Raw genomic sequence first — 20,750 nt, 5'->3', positions numbered from 1 at the left:
ATTCTTAATGAAATTTCTTTGGACAAAATTCTAGAGTTTATTGTTTGCATTAATCAAGAATGAATGGAAAGTTAAAATGTCATAACCATAAAAATATGTTTTGATTTTACTCATGAAAATTGATTAGACAATCTCCCAAATGAAGGGCAATGAAAATCATAAGGAACAATTGTGTGGATAAAAATGAAAAATAAATAATTCATAATTTGTTTTGTTAGAAAGAGAAAAACAGTTATCTTTGATATTATTTATTCAATTTAATCTTAGAAATAAAATAATAATTTCATAGCAAAGAAATTTTTTTTTATATATGAAAAAATAACGAAGATGGTGCTTATGATGATGATGGTTGTAGGTGATGATCAGATCCAATTTATGAATAATAATAATAATAATATGATTATAAAGTATAATCGAGTTCATAGCGAATATAATTATTTGTAGAATCATTCGGTATACGTGGATAGCCAGCGATAAGTGAATCCTGGGCACCAATATACAGTGTATTGTATACTTTCCAATAAACATCACGAACTTTTCTGGCTGGATGAAATAGGCCCTAAAGAAAGAAAAAACAAAGAACATTATTAATGATTCGAATTATTAATGAAAAAAACAATGACATACTTGTAATGTATATTGTAACATTTTATTAGGCCCAATTGCAACACGAAGACCTTCGATTGAGCCCATGAATGCCTGAACTAAATGTGGTGATGTTTCAAAAATATTTGGCCAAACATAATTCAGCACGTGTGTGAGCGCATCTTCACAACCGAATCCATATACTCCTAGGGCCATATGCTGAACGACAGAACAGGCCGTTTGACGATGAACCAAATCACTAAATAAAAATATGTGAAAAAATCCAGTTAGTCAAAGTCAATGATTCAGTTGTTTGATAAACTTACCGATCCATGAGAGCATCTTCGAGCAATGGTGTAACAGCATAGATATAATCTTTGGCCATTTCACCAATATATTCAAACAGAAACGAAAATGATTTTAGTACGCCATTTTGTACGTTTAATTCTGGCACACGATATTCATTCATTAAAGCCGGAAGAACAGTGAACGGAGAACATGTTTCAGCTACGATGGCTATGGCCACAGTTGTACATACACGATTTTGTCGCTCTTGAACCCGTAAATTATTCAACAATGTGGCAAGAACATCATGTGGACCGATAGCTTTAGCAATGTAGCCAAATGTATTTACCGCAGCTCGACGGATTGCTTTCTTATGAGCTTTTAGTAATTCCAGTAGTTCGAAACAGATACGCATCCATTCACGAGCCGATACATATTCAGCTCCACGATCAGCGATACGACCAACAAGATCGATACAATTTTCCTGTACTTTTTCATGACGATTTTTGAGAATAGGTGTTAATCTGGGTAATAGATCTTTGATCGGTGGTGTCATCTTTTCCATTCCTATAACATTTACAATGGCTTTTAATGCACCCAAAATAGAGCCCAATACTTCGGGATATTCTTCACCTAGATATTCATACAGTACAACACCCATATGGCTCATTAGTTTCTCCTCCTGACACACTTTCATAACAACAGCTATTTTGGATATTAAATCGGCTGCCTGTTGTCGTACTTTTGCAGATTTATTATTCAAACGCCATAAAATTGTACCACAAATCTGTGGAAGATATGGTTTTACACGTTTGCCTAATGTATTCACAACAGTACCAAAACCATTTAACATGACCATATCTTCAGTGGTCTGTTCCTGGAATGAATAAAGAATACCATCGATCAATTGTTCTTCAAGACGAGAATCGATCTGGGATGCACCAAGATTAGACATAATTTTTTCAATAGTTTCCATAACCATTTTACGATAGGCTTCATTCTCATCCTTTAGGTCATCAACAATTCGAGTGATAATTTCAGCCGCTTCAACTTTGTTAGCAATCTCTACGGTTGTGTCTACTAATTGTCGATAATTACGTTTATCCAGTGCCATACGATGATTCCAAAAATGTCGAAAGAAATGTGGCAAAACCTCTTCTTTGATATATTTCGGTTCAACACCATCGGTTCCGCAACATTGTTTAACCACTTTGAGTACAATTTTTTTCATCTCTTCATCCGGTGATTGAAATTCACGAATCAATATGAACATTACTTCACGTGTATAATCATTAGCATATTCAGCATCCATCAATGGTATTAGATAGCCAATAGCTTTTAAGAAGGCAGCCAAACCTTTACCACGATGTGTACGGATACCTTTCCATAATGGTTTAAGAACTGAATCGAATGATTCGATACCATATGGCGTTGCAGCTTCAGCCAACGCGGCCAATGCCAATGCCGTGATCGTACGAACTTTCTGCTGTTCATCAACCAATCCATGCTCAATAATTTCAACCAAATTACGAAGATGTGGCAGTATAGCACATCCCATAAGAATGGCAATTTGTTGGACAATTTTAATACCAGTGTGACGAGCTTGCCAGGATTTTTTACTTCTACAAACAGCTTTCAAGAATGGTAACAATGATGGAATGCCCAATGCAGATGCAACTACTGCAAACGCTCGGGCCGTAGTGTTCCGAACGTATTCATCTACGTTTTCAATATCAGGACGCATAGTTGATATCATTGTTGCCAAACCGGCAGCTTTTGCTAGATTCGATATGATTTCACGACCTTCAACACGGGCATAATAGTCTTCATCAATTAATAATGGTTCAATAACGACAAGAATTTTGTGAACATAAGGACGAACAAGGTCATCAAGTTTGTAAAGGATACGATCGATAACTTTGACTAATAAATGCCTTTCCTGATCTTCTAACGTAGGCGACATTAATAATGGTAGAATCTGATTGAACAATGGACCTGCACCGAATTCACGAGCTTTATCTGTGATTTGTCGTAGGGCAGATTTTCGCATCGGTGGTGTTCCATTCTTAATCTTTAGCAAAAGTTTCATAATTTTTCGTTCTTTTTGTTCATCTGGACTCAATGTTTCTTCATCAACTTCCGTGAGAAGTTTGTCAAAATATTGCAAATCATCGGGCTTGAGCGTTGGTAGATTCTGTCCTTTCGGTTCGAGATCCATCATCATTTTGGAGCCGGCTGCTGATCCCAATTCATCGGCTTTTTGCATAAAAAATCCACCAACCATCGGAGTTGGTGTGGCCATCAACTTCCGTGCCGGTGTACGAATCGGTTGATAACCAGAAGGTGGGGGTAAGATTTTATAACCAGGTGGGAGAAGAGCATCCAATTCTTCATCGGTTAAGATTCGATTTCGTTCATCAATTTCACGTTCCCAACGAAATGCTTGCATTTGTTCCGGTGTCATGGCTACCATATGGCTAGGAGTTGGTGTTGCCATTGCCATTGCTTTGGTGCCGATAGGTGTAGTTCCTGATGGTGTCATCAATGCAGGTGTTTCATCCCATCGTGATCGCCGTTTTGACGATCCAGGAGTTTCACTTTCAATTCCTTCATCCGTTTCAATTCGATCGATTTTAGGAGTTTCAGCCCAACTCGAATATCCAGATTCTATACGTTCCGTTTTGGGTGTTTCATCCCAACGATTGCGTCGTGATGATTTGTTTATCGAATCTACGCTTGGCGTCTGAGCACCACCAATGCTGCTTCCGATATGAACAGGCGTAGGTTCCCACTGAGCTGGTGTTTTTGAACCATCCATTCCATGTGCAGGTGTTTGATCCCAACGACCAGGTATAGCTGGTGTAGCAGCTTCATGATAATCCCATGCTGATTTTTTTGCTGTTGGTTCCGAGAATTCACTGCAACTATCTGTTGCTGAACCAACACCAGAATCTAGTGATGGTTGGTCCCATCGTCTACGTTTGTTACCACTAGATAATGATGATGTAGATGAGGACGATGTGGTCGTAGGTTTCAATTCACCAGCTTTAGCTTTTTCTAATAATTTCTTTTTTAATTCAGCTTCTTCATTGCTTAACGTCGTTTCTTTGATAATCATCTTATATGTACGAGCATTAGGATCAGGAGTTTTACCACCTAGATTGATAATAGAAAAAATGAAAATTTTAAAGAGAAAAAATCGATTAATTTTTATGATCACTGTGAATAAAGAAATCAATAATCGGCAGCGGTTTTTTTGCGGGAAATGAACACTGAACTCGTGTCGTACAATAATCGACAATTACATTTCTCTGTTGTGAATGAATGTGATCACAAACAATGGCCAAGTGAATGAATCAGAATATTTTCAGACTAGAATTAGATAGTAGATTAGACCGGATGATGGTCGTGTGAGCAATACTTACTATGGATGTCAATCATATATGCCTAATCGTTCATGTTATTTGACGCTCACAATTTTTTCAATAAAATGAATGCCTGTAATGATGTCGATTAGTAAAAACTTGAAAATGTTTTCAATTTTATGAATAAAAATATTCTTTCCATACGGCAACACAAACCATTTTTAAGTAAATTGCCGTGATCATACGAATGATTCTGGACATACTTTTTAACACACATTATAAATATATGAATGGAGTATCCGGAAAAGTTTCTAAAAAAACGAATATTCTTACCTTCGGCGAAAACGTCGATACGTTCGGGTGATAGTTGACGGTTACGGAATCTACGTCTATATTCATCTTCACGATCAGCAACTCGTGGTACACGTCTATCGGCTAATGGATCATGATTCTATAATTTATTGAAAAAAGTAATGTTAGAATGTGAATAATTTTATAACTCACATAAATAAACTCACATCATCGACAACATCCTGTAGATAATTTTTTGGCGCCTGAAATGCATTGATCGCTTTCTTATATGCATCATATTCCTCATTATCGGCCGAGCCGTTGGCATTTTCTGTATCTTCATCCTGTATTCGATAAAAAATGTTTTTTTTGTCATCATAAATACATGGAGTAAAACTTACATCATATTCGGCATCATCATTGGCCGGTATGGATGTATGATAACTGCTTAGATTCGTTCCACCATAAATATCAGTATCCATGTTGGCCTTAGCCAATGATATTCGACCTTCTTCATTTTCACCATTTGCTGCGGCTAAAGCTGCATTTTTTGCTTGAATTTCCACCACTTGTTGTTCGATTTCTAACGATAAAAAATAAATGATTTTTTTTGAAATGATTACATCAGATTGACAAATGGATTTACCTTCACGGGTTCGAGCCGGTTGCGCCATTATTAATGATTATGGTGATGGCCCGGAAAAATTTTGCGTGGAATAGTTGAGAATATTTTATTCGAGGATTCAGATTGTAATCAAATGATTCAAAAAATAAAAAATAGTTAATAGTTAATCATAATAAACACATCACAAAAATAAACACACGCGAGCGAGTCGGGAACCAAAAAATCAGCCGCAAAATGAATTGTTCATATAGTATGTAATAATATCAACTTTGATTGTGGACTTTATTATCAATTTCATAAATTTAATTTAAAATTACTTTATTTAAAGATTTAGTTTATTAAGAATATTTAGTGAATATTGGTAGGATACTTGGCAATGAGGTCTACCAAAGTAACATCAGGACCTTCCATTATATACTTATAGATAATAGTGTCGGTAATTAAACGTTCATTTTGTTCAAAATATTCTATATAATCAAACAATGATTTATGATTAATAGTAAAATTTTGTCCTTCACGCCATTGAATTATAGCATAGTCGATATGATGAAGTAATTCTAATAGTTCTTCTTTTTCAACATTATTAAATTCATCAGGATGAATTATTTCCGCTCCTCCAGCACGAAGAATATTTGCACAAGACATTAGCATTTTACAATTGAATTTAGTAACATCGAATAACAATAAAAATTTATGTCCATGAAACATAGATTGTTTGATCTGTTTTAAATGATTATTCCATTTAATTGCAGATTTCATCAATTTAGGACAACATGTACCGATTTTTTCATCATCAATTCCATTACCCCATTGATATTCTTTCTCATTCAATAATGTATTTGTTTTAATGGAATCTTCTATGTAATTTGGCTTCAAAATGAATGCACCTGCCACTATTGCTGCATAGACTTTTTCAGTTCCACATGGTTCAACAAGGATGAGATGTGTAAGTTCGCTTGTGACAATTGAATCATCTTTAATAATTATTTCGGGAATTTTTTCATTGCATAATTTTGAAAGACGTAATTTTTCTTCCCGTTCAAATCCGGAAAACATAATGGTTGGAATAGGTGCATTCATTTCCAAATTTTGTTCTTCATTTCCACCTTGAATTAATGAACACATATTATGATCGCATTCATATTCTTCAACATCATCATTTTCGACATCTACTTCATCTTCAACTTGATTGAGTTGAGTTTCATTTTCATCATTCATTTCTTCATAATTATCATCTTCATCTGGATTATAGACATTTTCATGGACATCATTCTCGGAACTTTCTGATTCAGTATCAATATAATATTGATCAAATGGTAAAATATGCCCGGTTTCGAGTGAATCGTAAATCCATTTTGTTTGAAGGCAGGGTATATTCATCGTTTTTGCATGTTTATATTTTTCTCCATTCGGTGAATTCAATAATAAAATTGTATTCTTTTGAATTGGTTTCATTATCAACGAAGGATTATAATGGCCACCATTTGTTTCGACAAGATTTTTTATTTCTTCACGTTCTTTCATAGATTGCTAAAGAAAAAAAGAAATGATTAATCAATATATAATTAATCAGAAAACCAATAAAAAACATACACCTGAAACGACGATATTTAGCTTGTGAAAAATTAGCACCTGATATTTGGAAACAATATCCATTTCACCTGCTCGTCGATATTCATATTGATATTTTAGCCAACATGATTCAATCCATTCAATGTTCATGATCGGTATATTATTCTCAATTGCTGAACGGGTTTTTTGTGACAACATTGAATCGGTAACCAAAAACGAGGTGGTGGTATGTAAATTATTACAATATTTACCAGACATCATTTCGATTTTATTTTTAATTTGACGTTGTTTTATCGGTGATAAATGTGAGCTAGTTACTTCTAATCCACGCATACATTGGCTAAATATGGGATATGGTCTTAATGGTAAATCGCAAAATGGTTGCAAACAAATATTTCTAAAACAGTAAAAAATTACAATTGGACTGATAATTCGTAATTCTTTATGTCGTAAATATTCGAATGAACTATTGGAATCGTCGAAATTTTCAATAACAATCCGGTAGGATGGATCTTTGGTTGATAAATTTTTTATTTTTAAATAATCGAAATCGATCCACTCGGCCCGATAATTTTTATGATTCACGAAATCAAATGCCTTTTTCATTCGTTCCGATTGATGGTCAATATTTTTTCCAATTTCTAATAGAAAATAAAATCTTGATTCATTTTTATTCTCCATCACTTCATTCTTGAATTGAATTAATATATAGTGAAAAAAAAGAAATTTGTTGAAATGCCGAAAAATTGACAAGTTAGAAAACGTGACCAAAAAAACAGAAAATACTCACAAACTCGGCTATCATATTAATTATACAAAATTCAACGTGCACAGAAAAAAAAGTAACTTGGAGACTGGTCTCCACACTTTTTTTACTGTGTGATGGGCGCGAAATTCTGAAAACAAGCTGCCTTTAATATAGTACGTACTTGGCAGCCAACTTTTATTAACAATCAATCATCAGAGTAAATCAGTCTAAACAAACATTGTTATGAGGCGTTATTGTTAATGTTACCGTTAAGACGTACTCGATTTTCTTTATATCCAGAAATTATATTCCATAAAAATGGTTAATGACGAAAAAATCGATTGGCTTGCAATTTGTTCCCAAAACAACATCGAAGCAATAAATTTTATCGATTTCATAAAAGAAAAAATCGCAACCTGTCCATCGGATAATTCCATTAAGTCAGATAATAATGTCATCATTTCAAAGGATTATATATCCTTAATGAATAGATTGATCAATAATTTTTCACTATTACCATTCGTAGTCGAACCGATACCAGATAAAAAATTCTGCTGCAAAATCACCTATAAGGGTAAGGATGTCGAAGGAATTGGATTGTCAAAAAAGGAGGCCAAACAAAAAGCTTGTAAACAATTGTATGAAATTGAAACTGGATATGAAGAAAAACCCGATAAAAATCTAACAAGATCCGAATCGGAAGAATCTAATTCAAGTTCTATTCGTTCAGATTCATCTATCAAGGTAACAACACCATCGGACGAATCTTCAAAATGTTTGATAGAAAAAACAACTCCCATAATATTACCGACATCACCATCAACGACGACAACATTTGATTACATATCAAATTTACAGATTATATGTTCCAAAAACAGGCAATTTACCAATATGCCTGATTATACATTCAAACAAATTGATCACATACATTATTGTACATGTTATTTACAAACTAAAGTTATAAATGGTCAATCATTTAATGGTCATGGTGAAAGTACTAACAAGAAAGAGGCAAAAAAACAAGCAGCGCAACAGGCATATGTCGCTTACAATGCTTATTTTGGACGATAATTATGTAGTCAGTCAATCCAATATCAAATACTAATTGTTTCGGCAATTAAAAAAATTATTTTTTCTTTTTGCTAATATTAAATACCAAATAATCAATAATGAACATCATGAATAAATATTTGAAATAATTGTTGATTTTCTGTTTTTAATTATTGTTTCCATTATCATCCTCAACATTATTGAGGATTATTTTTTTTCATCGAAACAAACAAAAATTTATAATAAAATGCAGGGGAAGATGCGATGATATTCGGTATACATTTTTTTTGGATAGATCCCATGGATGTTTTCAAAAAAAAAAACGAAATAAATTAATACAACATCGACAAAAGATTTTGATGAATAAATGATGAAGGCCGAAAGCAGAAAAAAAAATCGTCAATTAACAAATAAAGTGATACATCATAACAAACATTCGATTCTGTTCTGTTTTGTATACAAATTTATCCACATTCAATTATTTTTGTTTTTTTTTTGTTTACAATATAATTTTTATATATTCTTTTGATGATGATTAAAAATCCATTACAATTATAAGATTTTAGACAAATATTATTATAATAATCAAATAAATCATTCAGATACAATATATTCTTTTTTTTCGTTTCATTCGTTTAGCCCAAAAAAAAAAAAACAGTGGGAGTGGTGAAATCAAAATCAAAATCATGAAAAGTGTGTCCACCAATCCACACAATCATTAGGGATACGCGTTCAGCGAAAAAAAAAATTGTGAAAAAATACAAATATAGATTTACAGAGAAAAAGAAAATATATGATTCATATTTATATATACGGTGTGAACAAACAAACGAAAAAAAAATATTATGTAATAGGTGTGTGTGTGTCGAATGTTTTCATCTTGAAAACAACAAAATTCAATTACAATATTTCATTATCAGTCTGTGTGTGTGTGTGTGTGTGTGGGTGTGTAATATAAATGAACAGATTTTGTGTATGAAAATGGAAAGCGAACAAAAAAAAATTGTACATTTCAAATAAACGAAAAGAGAAAAAAAATTACACACATTTATATTATATACGAGATAATATCAATCAAGCAATCAGTTTAAAATGTAGATAAATACGGAAGGAAAATTTTTCATGATGACAAATATGTAACGCGTGTGCATCGTATGTTCTTTGTTTGTTTGTTTGCTTATGTTGATTGATTGATGATAAATTAATTATTTGGAAAAGACATGGAAATAAAAATACTTTGTGAATTTGAACAAAAATCATAAATCGAAATTAATCTAGATAAAAATTAGATTCTGGCCAGGGCAAAAATGATCAAATATTCAATTATTTTTGATGATTATAAATTCCATTCATTTAAAATAATTTGAAATTTGTATGTTTATATATCAAATATGTTTGAATTTTGTTTTGTTTAGTGTGTTTGTTTTTGAAGGGGAAAAAAATCAAACTATCAGTTTTTGTTTGAATCAATTAGGTTAACTTTCAGTAAATTTTTTCTCGGTCATCAATTCTTGAAAAAAATAAACTTCAACCAAACACACAATGAGAGCCCATAATCAAGTGAGAGAGAAAAGAGAGGGAAGAAAATAAATTGTCAAGAAAAAAATTTTACAATTTTACTTACACACACACACACAAAGAGAAAAATCGAACAATTTGGACACTTTGGATTGAAATTATTAGAAAAATTGTTTTTGTTTTCACAATATATAGTTTATATATCACACTATACACCATCATCACCATCATTGGATCTGGATATTTTATGGAAACATTTTTGAACAAAAAAAAACTGAGAAAAAAAGTATATCTAATTCTGCCATATTTATTTAAATGAATCAGAAAAATAAAATTTCGTTGACTAATGTGTTCGGAGATCAGCATCATAATCAGATCAGAAACATTAAGAAATTATTGATAAAATTTTGTACAACAAAAAAAACAATGATCGAAAAAAAATTTTGTACAGAAAAAAATGAAATTATTAGAAAAAAAAAATATTTATAATCCAAAATCCAAAGATTCCTGATTCTCCCCGACTATTTTTCTCTCGCACTGATATGGACCTCTATCATTATTCGCTATGTACGTATGTGTGTGTGTGTGTTCTCAAGACTTTCCTGTAACCAGAAAACATGAAAAACCGATTTGTTGTGTGTAAAGAGAATTTTTTTTGTTATGGCAAACAAATGATTAAAAGAAAAATCTAAACTAAACTATGAAAGTTTTTATAATTAATCATGTATGTGTTTCGATGATTGGTTATCTGTGATTTATGAAAATATGATGATGAAAAAGAAGTTTTCACTTTCTTTTAGAGTAGCCAAGCTCAATCTTATATATGAGAAGGACTTACTTATCGACCGGCTCATTATTGCAGCCATTTGTACTCGAATTTGTACCGGTCGTAGATGTTACAGTATTTGATGATGATGATGCCGTTACATTATTATCAGTCGTAGTTGAAATGGCAGCAGCTGCATGGGCTGCGGTAGTCGTCGATGATGATGGTGATGTTGTCACGGCAGCAGATACCGCAGCAGCAGCAGATTTAGATCCAGTGTTCATATATTTTTCCAATTTAGCAAGAATATGTTTACCATAGGTAAACCGTCGTAATGATGAAACATGAGGTCGGATTCGCATCAACAATGTTTTCCGTTGCTGTGATTCAGCTACTTCAATCATTTTCTGTACAACATAATTGGCATATTGATCTTTCATCATAGTATATAGAGCACTGTGTATACATTTTTTCAAGGCATAAAAATATTCGTAAAATTTAGAATTGATTTGAATATTCAGAAAAAATACTTACTTATCAGGATAATTGCAAACTTCTTCAATCAACATCGAACGTTCGGAACGCATAGCCTGTGTGATGCATCGTTCGACAACATTGCTGTTCATTTAAAAAAAAATTATAATTTATAGACTTTGAAAATAACACAAAATTCATAAGACAATTACCTTGCAAATTTATGCTGCGACAATGCCAGAACTTTACCACGTACCATCATAATGATTTTCGTCTTATCTTCAGGTCGACCATGTTCAAGTACATGTTGTACAACATAATTACCATATTGATCTTGTACTAATGCTTCAGTATGTGTATGTAATTCTTGCAAAATGCTTGCCGTTTGTTCAGCGTTACAATGTTCCAATATACGTTGTATGACACGACATCCATATGGATGGGTTGATAATGCATGAACCTGAATTGAAAAATGGAAAAAAATCATTAACAATAATGCATATTATTGTAACTCGAATGTATCATAATACCTGGCTTTGAAAAGCGTTGATAATAAATTGTAATGCCGATGGTTCAATACATTCTATACATTTTTGAACGACATGATTGCCATTTTGATCTTTAACACATTTGAGAACATGACCATCCAATTCTTTCACAATCTCTTTTTGTTGTTCAGTTGATATTGATTCCAATGCTTTTTGTATCACGCGACAACCATACATTTGTAGAGCTAAATCCAAAACTGATCCACGGATGGTTTGGGCCAAAGCTTGTTTTTGCTGTGGTGTACCAAATTCAAAAAATTTCTGTATAACATAATTGCCAAACACATCGGTCATTAGCTGATAAGCCTGGCCAATTATCTCGTTGAACACCAATTGTTTCTCGTCATCAGAAGCTCTTTCCAATTTTTGCTGAATAAAACGAGATCCATGCTGATCTTGAGAGAATTCAACTATATGATCAGTAAGATCATGTAATGTCAAATTTGGTAGACGTGAATTCCGAAAATCCTCTAACAATGTTGAACGGCCAACATTCTTCTCGATAGACCGTCTATTTTCATAAAAATGGATAAATAATTATTTTGATCAAATATCATTCATATAGACTTACGTTCGTTGATTGTTGCCACCACTGGCACCACTTGTGGAACGATGGCTTGTTGTTGTATTGTTGAGAATAAAATTATTCGCTTGTGACTGATGATGATTAACCGACGCCTGTTGATGGATACCAGCACCATTACTAAAATGATGTAAATGATTAGACGAATTCAATGATGCTGCTAGAGCATGATGTGATGAATGGGCTGCAACTGCTGCAGCTGCCGCGACATTATTAAACGTATTGTTCAAATTGGCCGATGCAAACGGATTTTGTTGATTAATCATTCCGTTTCGATTCAAGAATTTACTATCGGGAGGTGGTGGAGGTCCAACATTCGGTATCAATCGCATTCCATTCATATAAGCTTGATTGGGTGCAGTTCCTGTCATTGCATTAGGTCCAAATTGATTGACAGCATCCATTGGTGGTGGTGTCATGTTACTTCCAGGTGGCGGTAATCCTAGGCCCATCGGCCCAGGTGAATTGATGTATGGATGATGAAATGAGGCAGCATTGTTTAGGCCGTTTGCTTTGGCAGCCGTAGCTGGACCAGCAGCAGCATTCAATGCATTAGCCATATGTCGATTGAAGACCATACTTGCTTCGGAAATCATTGTAGGAAAAATATTTCCTAAAGATCCCATCCCAGCGGCGTTCGATGAACGATTATCCAATGAATCACGACGTGGTGAATTAGAATTACCAAGTCCATTATTACCTAGGCCTGAGGCTCCAATAGGACCCAAAGCTTAATTGAATCAGATAATATCAATAATAAATCAACAGATGTGTGCCGGAATATACATACCAGGATTAGGGAAACCCATTTGTTGGGGAGCCAATTGAGGAGCAGCTTGATTATTGCTATGAGCATTGTTCAACATTTGTGGATTAGATTGAATATTATTGTATGCGGCTGCTGCTGCAGCTAAACTTAGTGCTGCGGAATTATTTGGCAAAGCCGATGTATACATTTGTTGCTGTTGTTGGTTACCATTTGGACCAGTCGTTGATGCAGCCGCAAATAAGGCATTATTTTGCGATTGTGGATTCTGTTGCGGATTGGCCGCTGATACAGCAGCATTTGGCAACATTCGAGCAGCGGCCGCAGCTGCCAACATATTGCCGTTTCCAGTGGCCGTTTGTAACATATTCATCTGTGGTTGTGTCATAAGACGATGTAGATGGGCTGCAGCCTGTTGTGGCATAGCACGACTTGAGGCTAATTGATCGAAGAAATTTGATGGAGCTCCAGGAAATGGAAACGGCAATGGACCTGCAGCAGTAGCCAATGCAGCTAATTGTTGTTGTTGTTGTTGTTGTGAATTGCTACCGCTGGTTCCATCATTCGATTGATTCTGTTGTTGTTGTTGTTGATGAACCGCGGCAGCAGCAACGGCAAGACTTGTTGGAGATAATGGGCGATTAACAGCGCCAGAAATCGATCGACCTGATTGTTGTTGCTGTTGTTGAATTCCCGATGAAGGTCCAGTTTGGCCGACAGATGATTGACCTTGCATTTGTCCATTAGAAGTGGCGCCAGGTGGAACAGCAGCATTGGGCATTAAACCGGTGGGAAACATGTTCCATGGTGCAAAACCATACGCAGCTGTTGCATATTGAGACATTGACATTGCTGGTCCAGCGGCAGCAGCTAATGCCATATGACTCATTGGAAACGTATCCGCCGGAAAGTATGGATTCTGTGGATTTTGAGTGGCGGCAGCTGCAAACATATTGGCCGCATTGGCAGATGGTTGACCACCAGAGGCCGAAGACATTGCCTGATTTTGTTGTTGAGCAGTTGTCATATTCAGATGTTGTTGCTGTTGATGATGATTAGAAAGTATCGACATTGTTGATGGATTATTGGATCCGGAAGCATGACGAGTTTGATGTTGAACTTGTTGATATAATGCCGGATTTGTTTGTCCGTAGCCATCCATCAATGAATCGGCTGTAGCTGATGGCCCTAATGATAATGGGATGTAATCAGAGAATGGATGCAATTGATCCATTCCATGCATTTGTAATTGATCCGGATTAAAATCGGCAAATGGTGCTGGATGATGATGTCCAGGCATTCCTCCTGCTGCTGCAGCAGCAGCAGCCGCTGCCATCATTCCATCGAATTTATTCATTAGATGATTTTTCGGTACACCGGTCACAAGTTCATCACTATCATCGGAAGAAAGTTGATGCGATAGGCCTGGAGCACGATTGAAAAGTTTCGCAGCAGGATCAATAGAATTGGTTGGATCATCAGTTCCGTTCCCACTACCAAAACCGTTGGCAAGGCCACCATTAGCATTAGGATGATGATGAGGCCCTTTATCATTATTTTTGCCTCTTGCCGATTGGCCACCAGCTTGTTTGTCATGTAATATACGTGAATTAAGTCTTGATTCTAGATTATCTTTTGATGGTGAATTATTCAAAACATATTCGGCCATTTTCATTCCAATACCACCAGTATCTGTTGAACGAGGTGATAATAGTGTACCATCATTTGCGTAAGCACTAGCAGCACGTTTTACCATAATCGGTTGAGATACAGCATGTTCAGAAAGACCTGAACCATTTTCCGCTACAGTTGGTCCTGTAGAAGGTGGTCCAGTACTCCAAGTAGAATCACGACCCCATTGATGAACTGGATCGGGTACGGTGAACAATACTTTTGATGGATCAACATCGGCATGATTTTTCGATGATGGTGTATCTTCAATACCCCAGATTTTCTTTGTAGTCGAAGCAAATGGTCCTTCACTGTCCAATGATAAAGTGTTAAAACCATCTTCAATTTCTTGTGTATCACTTGGTACATTATTCTATTTGAAAAAAAACCAAAAGTAATTTAACATTTACAGCTAAATGATAACGAGAGAAAAAAACTTACATCAATCAATGTAGTTTCATCGGTGCCGCCAAACCATCGTGATGATTTAACAGCATATTGACCGAATTCTGAATTATTATCTTGTCCACCGGGATTTGGTGGACGTTGAAACATATAAGATACCATAGCATCATCTTGAGTTTTCGGTTGTGTTGTTGATGATGATGATGGTGATGTGACGCCGTCATCAATCGAATTATTTGCCTGTTGTTGTGTTGCAGAGGATGATGATGATGATGATTGAACATTATTTGAATTAGATGATGATGATTGATTAACTGATGAAACACCTTTAGTTGGTGTTGTCGATGTTTGATCAACTAATTTAGATGTTGCTGCAGCAGGAGATGCTGTAGCCGTACCACTTTGACCATTTAACATTTTTTTAAATTTGTTGCAGCGGAAAAATATCGCAAACAGAAAGATGAATATCGATTGCTTGATGAATAAGTAATGTTGATGATATAATTCAATCCAATTGATAATCAAAATAATAATTTTTGTCTTTGAAAATAGAATCGAGCCAAAAGTAATTAATGAATTAAATATGGAAAGACAACAATAAATTTGATTAATAAAAATTGTTGAAATTGATTGATTCCGGTTTGATATCTCAATATATTCCAATATATCTTTGGGATCAAAGCCGAAAAAATATGTGTTGATGAAACAATTCTTTGATTTTTGTTGACACAGACAGGTTGAGTGTGAGAAAAAGAATGATGAAACAATTTACAAAATTCTTTCCGCTTTCCAGCGTGTGTTATTTATCTTTTTTGTTTTTTTTGTACATATACAAATAGAGAACGAGGCAATAAGATTTTACATTTAAAAAGCAGCCAAAATAATCGAGCAAATTCGACCTTTTGAGTTTTTCTTTTCTTTTTTTTTGAGATAAACACTATACAAAATACAATATCAGATTATTCAGTGTGATGATTTTTCTGTTTTGTTTTGGTTTTCCTTCACTTTTCTTAAATATATATGTTTTTTATGTTTCCTGGTTGCTTTTGATCTTTGATACACTTTACAAATTGGTTTTTTCTCAATGAGAAAAAAGAATAAATCAAGTTTTTAGGTAGGTAACATCACATCAGATAATAATAATAATAATAACCATAATAATAGTTCATTCAATTTCGTTCTTTTATACATAATAATCATTGGAAAAATATTAATTTAGAAAGAATTCTGTACAGAATGATCATATATGTCATTAGTATTTGGAATTGATTTGATGAAATGAAAAACAATATTGATGATAAATATAATTGAGAAAAATAATAAACATGTGTTCAAGATGTCAACGATGATCTAAATTCATATTTTTTCATTTTTAGAATACAAATCAAACCATTCCTGACAAATGTCAAGCTAATTAGAATATTATTTATAATAAGAATATATAATCGAATCTACTTGCTGACATTCGAATATGTGGATGACTTTTTTTTGATTATGATGATTTTGAATGAGATGGAAATTCAATAGAAATGAAAATTGAAACAGAATTCGAATTGATTGAATAATGAAATATGATGTCAAAATATTAAACAAATGTATACAAGTGTTTGCACACATACACAATACACACACTTATTATTATTGTTTTCATGATGGCAATGATGTGCGTGTGTTTGTGTGATGTGATGTGGTTTTCACATTATGCCAAATGTTGTATATATTCTTCGTTACAATATGGAATCAGAATTGTTGTTATTATAAAACAGACTATATATGATTTACAATATTTGCTGGGAATATTTTTGTTTGTTTTTTTTAATCCAGTTAAAAGAGATGATGATTTGATTGGCTCAAATATAGTTGATATTCGATTCGTTGTTTGATGTTGATAACAAATTTTGTTATTTATTTGCCTTTTTCAAACACACACATAGCTCTAACCTCCACTTGGTTAAAGATGAAATGATGATGATGGTTAATGATTTGGGAGGTATTATTTTCATATGATAAAAAATTGGAAAAGACAAATGAAAATAAAATAAAAAATTTTCTTCGATTCTTTGTGTTTGTTTTGTTGTCTTCAAAGATCTTCTCGACAACGACGACGATGATGATGATGATTATTAAATTGGCCGACACATACCAAACCACCACACCATAACACACACACTTTGAGTCTCTGTATATACGAAAATTGGATACGATGGTGCTGGATTTCTTCGTTTCGTTTCTTCTTCAATTGTTCAGGCAAGATTATTAAGAGGGGATCGAGTTATATGTGTACATCAAGAGACAGCAAAAACATATAGCCAAACGCAACAACAAAACACACCGAGTAAACGAAAAGAGCGACACATATGGCATTCGTAAAAGGAAAAGTCATAAAAAACTGGTTTATTGTGACTATAGCCAAAAAACCGATGTGTATATACTGGATGTCTGTAAAGTCACTGGCTGATTTACAATTAGGATACAATTGAAATCAGCCAGTTACTTTACAGACACCCACTATAAACAAAAATGAATATCAAATCGGAAACATATAAATACTGTATATACAAGTAATAGAAAGAGGGTAAAAACGATATGCATAACAACAAGGGTAGTGGTATACAACAATGGACGGTATTATCTGTTTGATGATAAGCACTGTATTAACATCTATACCGTATCATCATCATCATCATCATCCTTATTGGCTGATAATGATTCGAATCAAAATCATCAAAAAAAAAAAAAAATAAAATAAAATAAAATAATCACAAAGTACGTATAATTGTAAAATTAAAAAAAAAAACAAAATTCATTTGAAAAATCAATCCAACTAATCTATTTGACACACACATGATTTAAGTAATAAATATTGAAAAAACAACAAGTGAATCAATTAAAAAATACCAAAAAAAAAGCCAAATTTACAAATTGAATGTATTTATTCTCATAATAAATCCAGATATAGGGCATCAAGATATTAATTAATTTGTAAATTATAAATAGACTTAGAATCCAATCATAAATTACCTCGCTTTTTATGTTTATTTATTTGTTTATATTTGTCATTTTTTTGATTGAATTATTTGAGGAAAAATCTTTTCATTAAAAAAAACTTTATGAAAATGTTTAATGTAAGTTTTATTTAAATGTGATTTTTGAAATATTCAATGCCGAAATTGATATTGTTTTGACAAAATTGACTTCAAGTGTGCAAACGTTTCGCATGTATAGCCGGGTTGTTCCAGGTGACATTATACTGTTTTTTTTATGATGCACTTTGACCACCTAAAAGACCACCACCCATCGATGATGATGACGCCGGTGGATTCTGTTTTAGCTGTAACAATATTGAACGCATACGTGATGTATCACGTGTATTTCGTGATGTTTTCGGATTAAAATCACACATTCGACTAATCTTTTCCCATGCTAGACCACTACTTGCCGGTTGTTCATTGTCACGTTCGGATATAAATTCTTTTTCGGCAGCTCTAAATTTTTTTTCCCAAAATAATTCATTCGTTAGTAATTAAATTTTTGATAAAAAAAAACATCAACAAAAAGCTCATGCAAACACAGAATAAAGAATGTCTAGAACATTACGAAATTTTTAAATAAAAGCACCATGGCAAGCAGATATTTAAAAAAAATTAAATTGGCAAATGAACTTACTTGCTATTCTCTCTAGAATAATGAACATTTGTTTAGTTTAAAAGTTAGTTTACAGATGTGGTTGTAGTAGAAAAGGGAAAAACACCCACCCCCATGATAGAAAGTAGATTTTTTTGTATTTGGTTAAAATCAAAATGGAAGAAAAGAATGAAAAGAAATGGACGAAAGAGAATAAAGATTTTTTATGTCACATGTTAACACCAAACACCACAATTTCAAGAAAACACCCTCATTTCATGAATAACATGACAAATAGAACATACCTATTTTGTTTCTTTGTTTTTTCCAATTCTTCACGATATCTTTGATACCATTCTTCCAATTCTTTTTTGGCCTGTTGCCTATGTTCTTCAATTTTTTCCTTTTCTTCTTGATCTTTAAGTTCAAGGTTTTTTACATGTTGTTCACGCCATCTTTTTATCGATTCCGGCTCTTCAGCCGGTATGATTGGCTGATTCATCATCATTGATTGAGGTGGATCTGTATTGCTTCCTGATGCCGACTTATTTAAGGATAAATCCGATATACCATTCGATAGGCTATTAATTTCCCCATTAGCTTGTTCCGATTCATTTAGATCTCCATTCAATTCTATAAGTTTAATTGAGAGTGAAAAAACAAGTTTAATTTTTGTAATTTTTTAATTTCAATAATCGAAACTTACTGATATCATTGGAATCAAACATATCATCAGTTGTCGTTGTTGTAGGTTGGGCATCCTTATTGAAATCATCATCAAGTTCGCCAAGAACAGATTGTTCACGTGCAAGAAATTCAGCTACCGGATCATCAGTTGTCGGTACAGCAGAAGAATCAGCAAAATCTAAATCGGCCATTATTTCAGCTGATGATTGTTTTTATGTAATGGATATGCGATTTTGATGACGAGAAAAAATCTTTTAAAATCTAATCCAACTGTCATCATAATGGGTGTTATGTTATAATCATTTTATTAAAAATAATATAAATCCTATGCTCACCTTTAAATTGAATTGGAATAATCGTATTTAATTATCGTTCAATTGATATCATTAACAATAATAAGAGATGAAATGAAATAAAACACTACCAATTGTTTTTTCTTTCACTTGCTATTTGGGCTAAATTTTGATGAGTGATGATAATAATGAAAAAGGCTATGAGTCAAATTTAATGACTCAACAAAAGAAATACGAGTCAAAGTCAAAAAGTCAGCCGGAAAAATTTCTTTTGATTGGATTGATTAATGAATAATAATAATTATATTTACAAGTGAAAAAAAACGGAATGGATTTGGTTTAATGTAAAAAAAAAATCTTTTCGAATGTTTTGAGGTACGATTCGATTGTAGATTTTTTGAATAAATAATAATTATATGTAAAATCTTCGAAACACTACGAAACAGAATCGAATAGATTAATATAATAGGATAATGATGATTGAAAAATCACACGTTGTATGAAGATTTTTATTCAATTTTGATTGATGATGATGTACAAACTAGCGGCTTTTTACGTGAATCTAGGCGTTTTTCTACATATAAAGTGACAGAACATACAATGATTCGTTAATAATGTATGTGGTAAATAAATGTATGAAAAAAAAATTTTTTTTTTTGCTATTGGCAATTTCGACAAAGTGTGGTAAAAATAAAGACAAAAAAAATTATGGGCGATTTAAAAACAACAACAACAACAGGACAACTCATCAGCAATATATTCAATGCGATGATGATGAAGAATTGGCTGTATTCAAAGTTTTTTTTCTTTGTGAATTTGCTACTCATCCAAATATATTTGAAGACGCAGACTCAAGAAAAAAAACAATATCATTGATATATTCAAAAATGACAT

At 33.2% G+C, this 20,750-nt stretch overlaps 5 protein-coding genes across 10 annotated transcripts; 1 reads left to right on the top strand and 4 right to left on the bottom strand.

Annotated features, from left to right (window-relative positions):
- Positions 1 to 205: 205 nt before the first annotated feature.
- Positions 206 to 5,357, bottom strand: Sf3b1 (splicing factor 3b subunit 1). Of its 3 annotated transcripts, XM_047063450.2 has the most exons (7): positions 5,173 to 5,357; positions 4,928 to 5,109; positions 4,754 to 4,870; positions 4,569 to 4,686; positions 912 to 4,026; positions 628 to 844; positions 206 to 559 (listed from the first exon to the last, which is right to left on the bottom strand). In XM_047063450.2, exons 1-7 carry the CDS (start codon positions 5,198 to 5,200, stop codon positions 401 to 403), a joined length of 3,936 nt encoding a protein of 1,311 aa, XP_046919406.2. In that variant the 5' UTR covers positions 5,201 to 5,357; the 3' UTR covers positions 206 to 400. The 3 variants fall into 3 exon arrangements, with proteins under 3 accessions (XP_046919406.2, XP_046919415.1, XP_046919424.1); XM_047063459.2 differs by lacking the exons at positions 4,754 to 4,870; positions 4,928 to 5,109; positions 5,173 to 5,357 and adding an exon at positions 4,296 to 4,368; XM_047063468.2 differs by lacking the exons at positions 4,569 to 4,686; positions 4,754 to 4,870; positions 4,928 to 5,109; positions 5,173 to 5,357 and adding exons at positions 4,176 to 4,242; positions 4,296 to 4,497.
- Positions 5,358 to 5,452: 95 nt separating this feature from the next.
- Positions 5,453 to 7,594, bottom strand: LOC124500068 (uncharacterized). Its single transcript, XM_047064098.2, has 3 exons — positions 7,514 to 7,594; positions 6,745 to 7,413; positions 5,453 to 6,681 (listed from the first exon to the last, which is right to left on the bottom strand). The coding sequence occupies exons 1-3, from the start codon at positions 7,526 to 7,528 to the stop codon at positions 5,500 to 5,502; spliced, it is 1,866 nt and encodes a 621-aa protein (XP_046920054.2). The 5' UTR covers positions 7,529 to 7,594; the 3' UTR covers positions 5,453 to 5,499.
- A 118-nt stretch (positions 7,595 to 7,712) lies between these two features.
- LOC124489956 (uncharacterized) lies at positions 7,713 to 17,605 on the bottom strand. Its single transcript, XM_047052397.2, has 7 exons — positions 15,289 to 17,605; positions 13,201 to 15,220; positions 12,399 to 13,140; positions 11,810 to 12,338; positions 11,492 to 11,739; positions 11,340 to 11,423; positions 7,713 to 11,261 (listed from the first exon to the last, which is right to left on the bottom strand). Exons 1-7 carry the CDS (start codon positions 15,667 to 15,669, stop codon positions 10,874 to 10,876), a joined length of 4,392 nt encoding a protein of 1,463 aa, XP_046908353.2. The 5' UTR covers positions 15,670 to 17,605; the 3' UTR covers positions 7,713 to 10,873.
- LOC124500069 (uncharacterized) lies at positions 7,790 to 8,677 on the top strand. Its single transcript, XM_047064099.2, has one exon. The coding sequence runs from the start codon at positions 7,790 to 7,792 to the stop codon at positions 8,540 to 8,542; it is 753 nt and encodes a 250-aa protein (XP_046920055.1). The 3' UTR covers positions 8,543 to 8,677.
- Positions 17,606 to 18,359: 754 nt separating the features above from the next.
- Positions 18,360 to 20,690, bottom strand: LOC124499418 (clathrin light chain). Of its 4 annotated transcripts, none has more exons than XM_047063321.2 (5): positions 19,899 to 20,690; positions 19,583 to 19,833; positions 19,182 to 19,509; positions 18,919 to 18,930; positions 18,360 to 18,737 (listed from the first exon to the last, which is right to left on the bottom strand). In XM_047063321.2, exons 2-5 carry the CDS (start codon positions 19,752 to 19,754, stop codon positions 18,512 to 18,514), a joined length of 738 nt encoding a protein of 245 aa, XP_046919277.1. In that variant the 5' UTR covers positions 19,755 to 19,833; positions 19,899 to 20,690; the 3' UTR covers positions 18,360 to 18,511. The 4 variants fall into 4 exon arrangements, with proteins under 4 accessions (XP_046919277.1, XP_046919278.1, XP_046919279.1 ...); XM_047063322.2 differs by having other exon boundaries at positions 19,583 to 19,762; positions 19,899 to 20,645; XM_047063323.2 differs by lacking the exon at positions 18,919 to 18,930.
- Between the last annotated feature and the right edge of the window lie 60 nt (positions 20,691 to 20,750).

The sequence above is a fragment of the Dermatophagoides farinae genome, chromosome 2 (genome assembly GCF_024713945.1).
Source record: "Dermatophagoides farinae isolate YC_2012a chromosome 2, ASM2471394v1, whole genome shotgun sequence".
Classification (NCBI taxonomy): domain Eukaryota; kingdom Metazoa; phylum Arthropoda; class Arachnida; order Sarcoptiformes; family Pyroglyphidae; genus Dermatophagoides; species Dermatophagoides farinae.
This window is presented reverse-complemented; position numbering and strand designations above follow the sequence as displayed.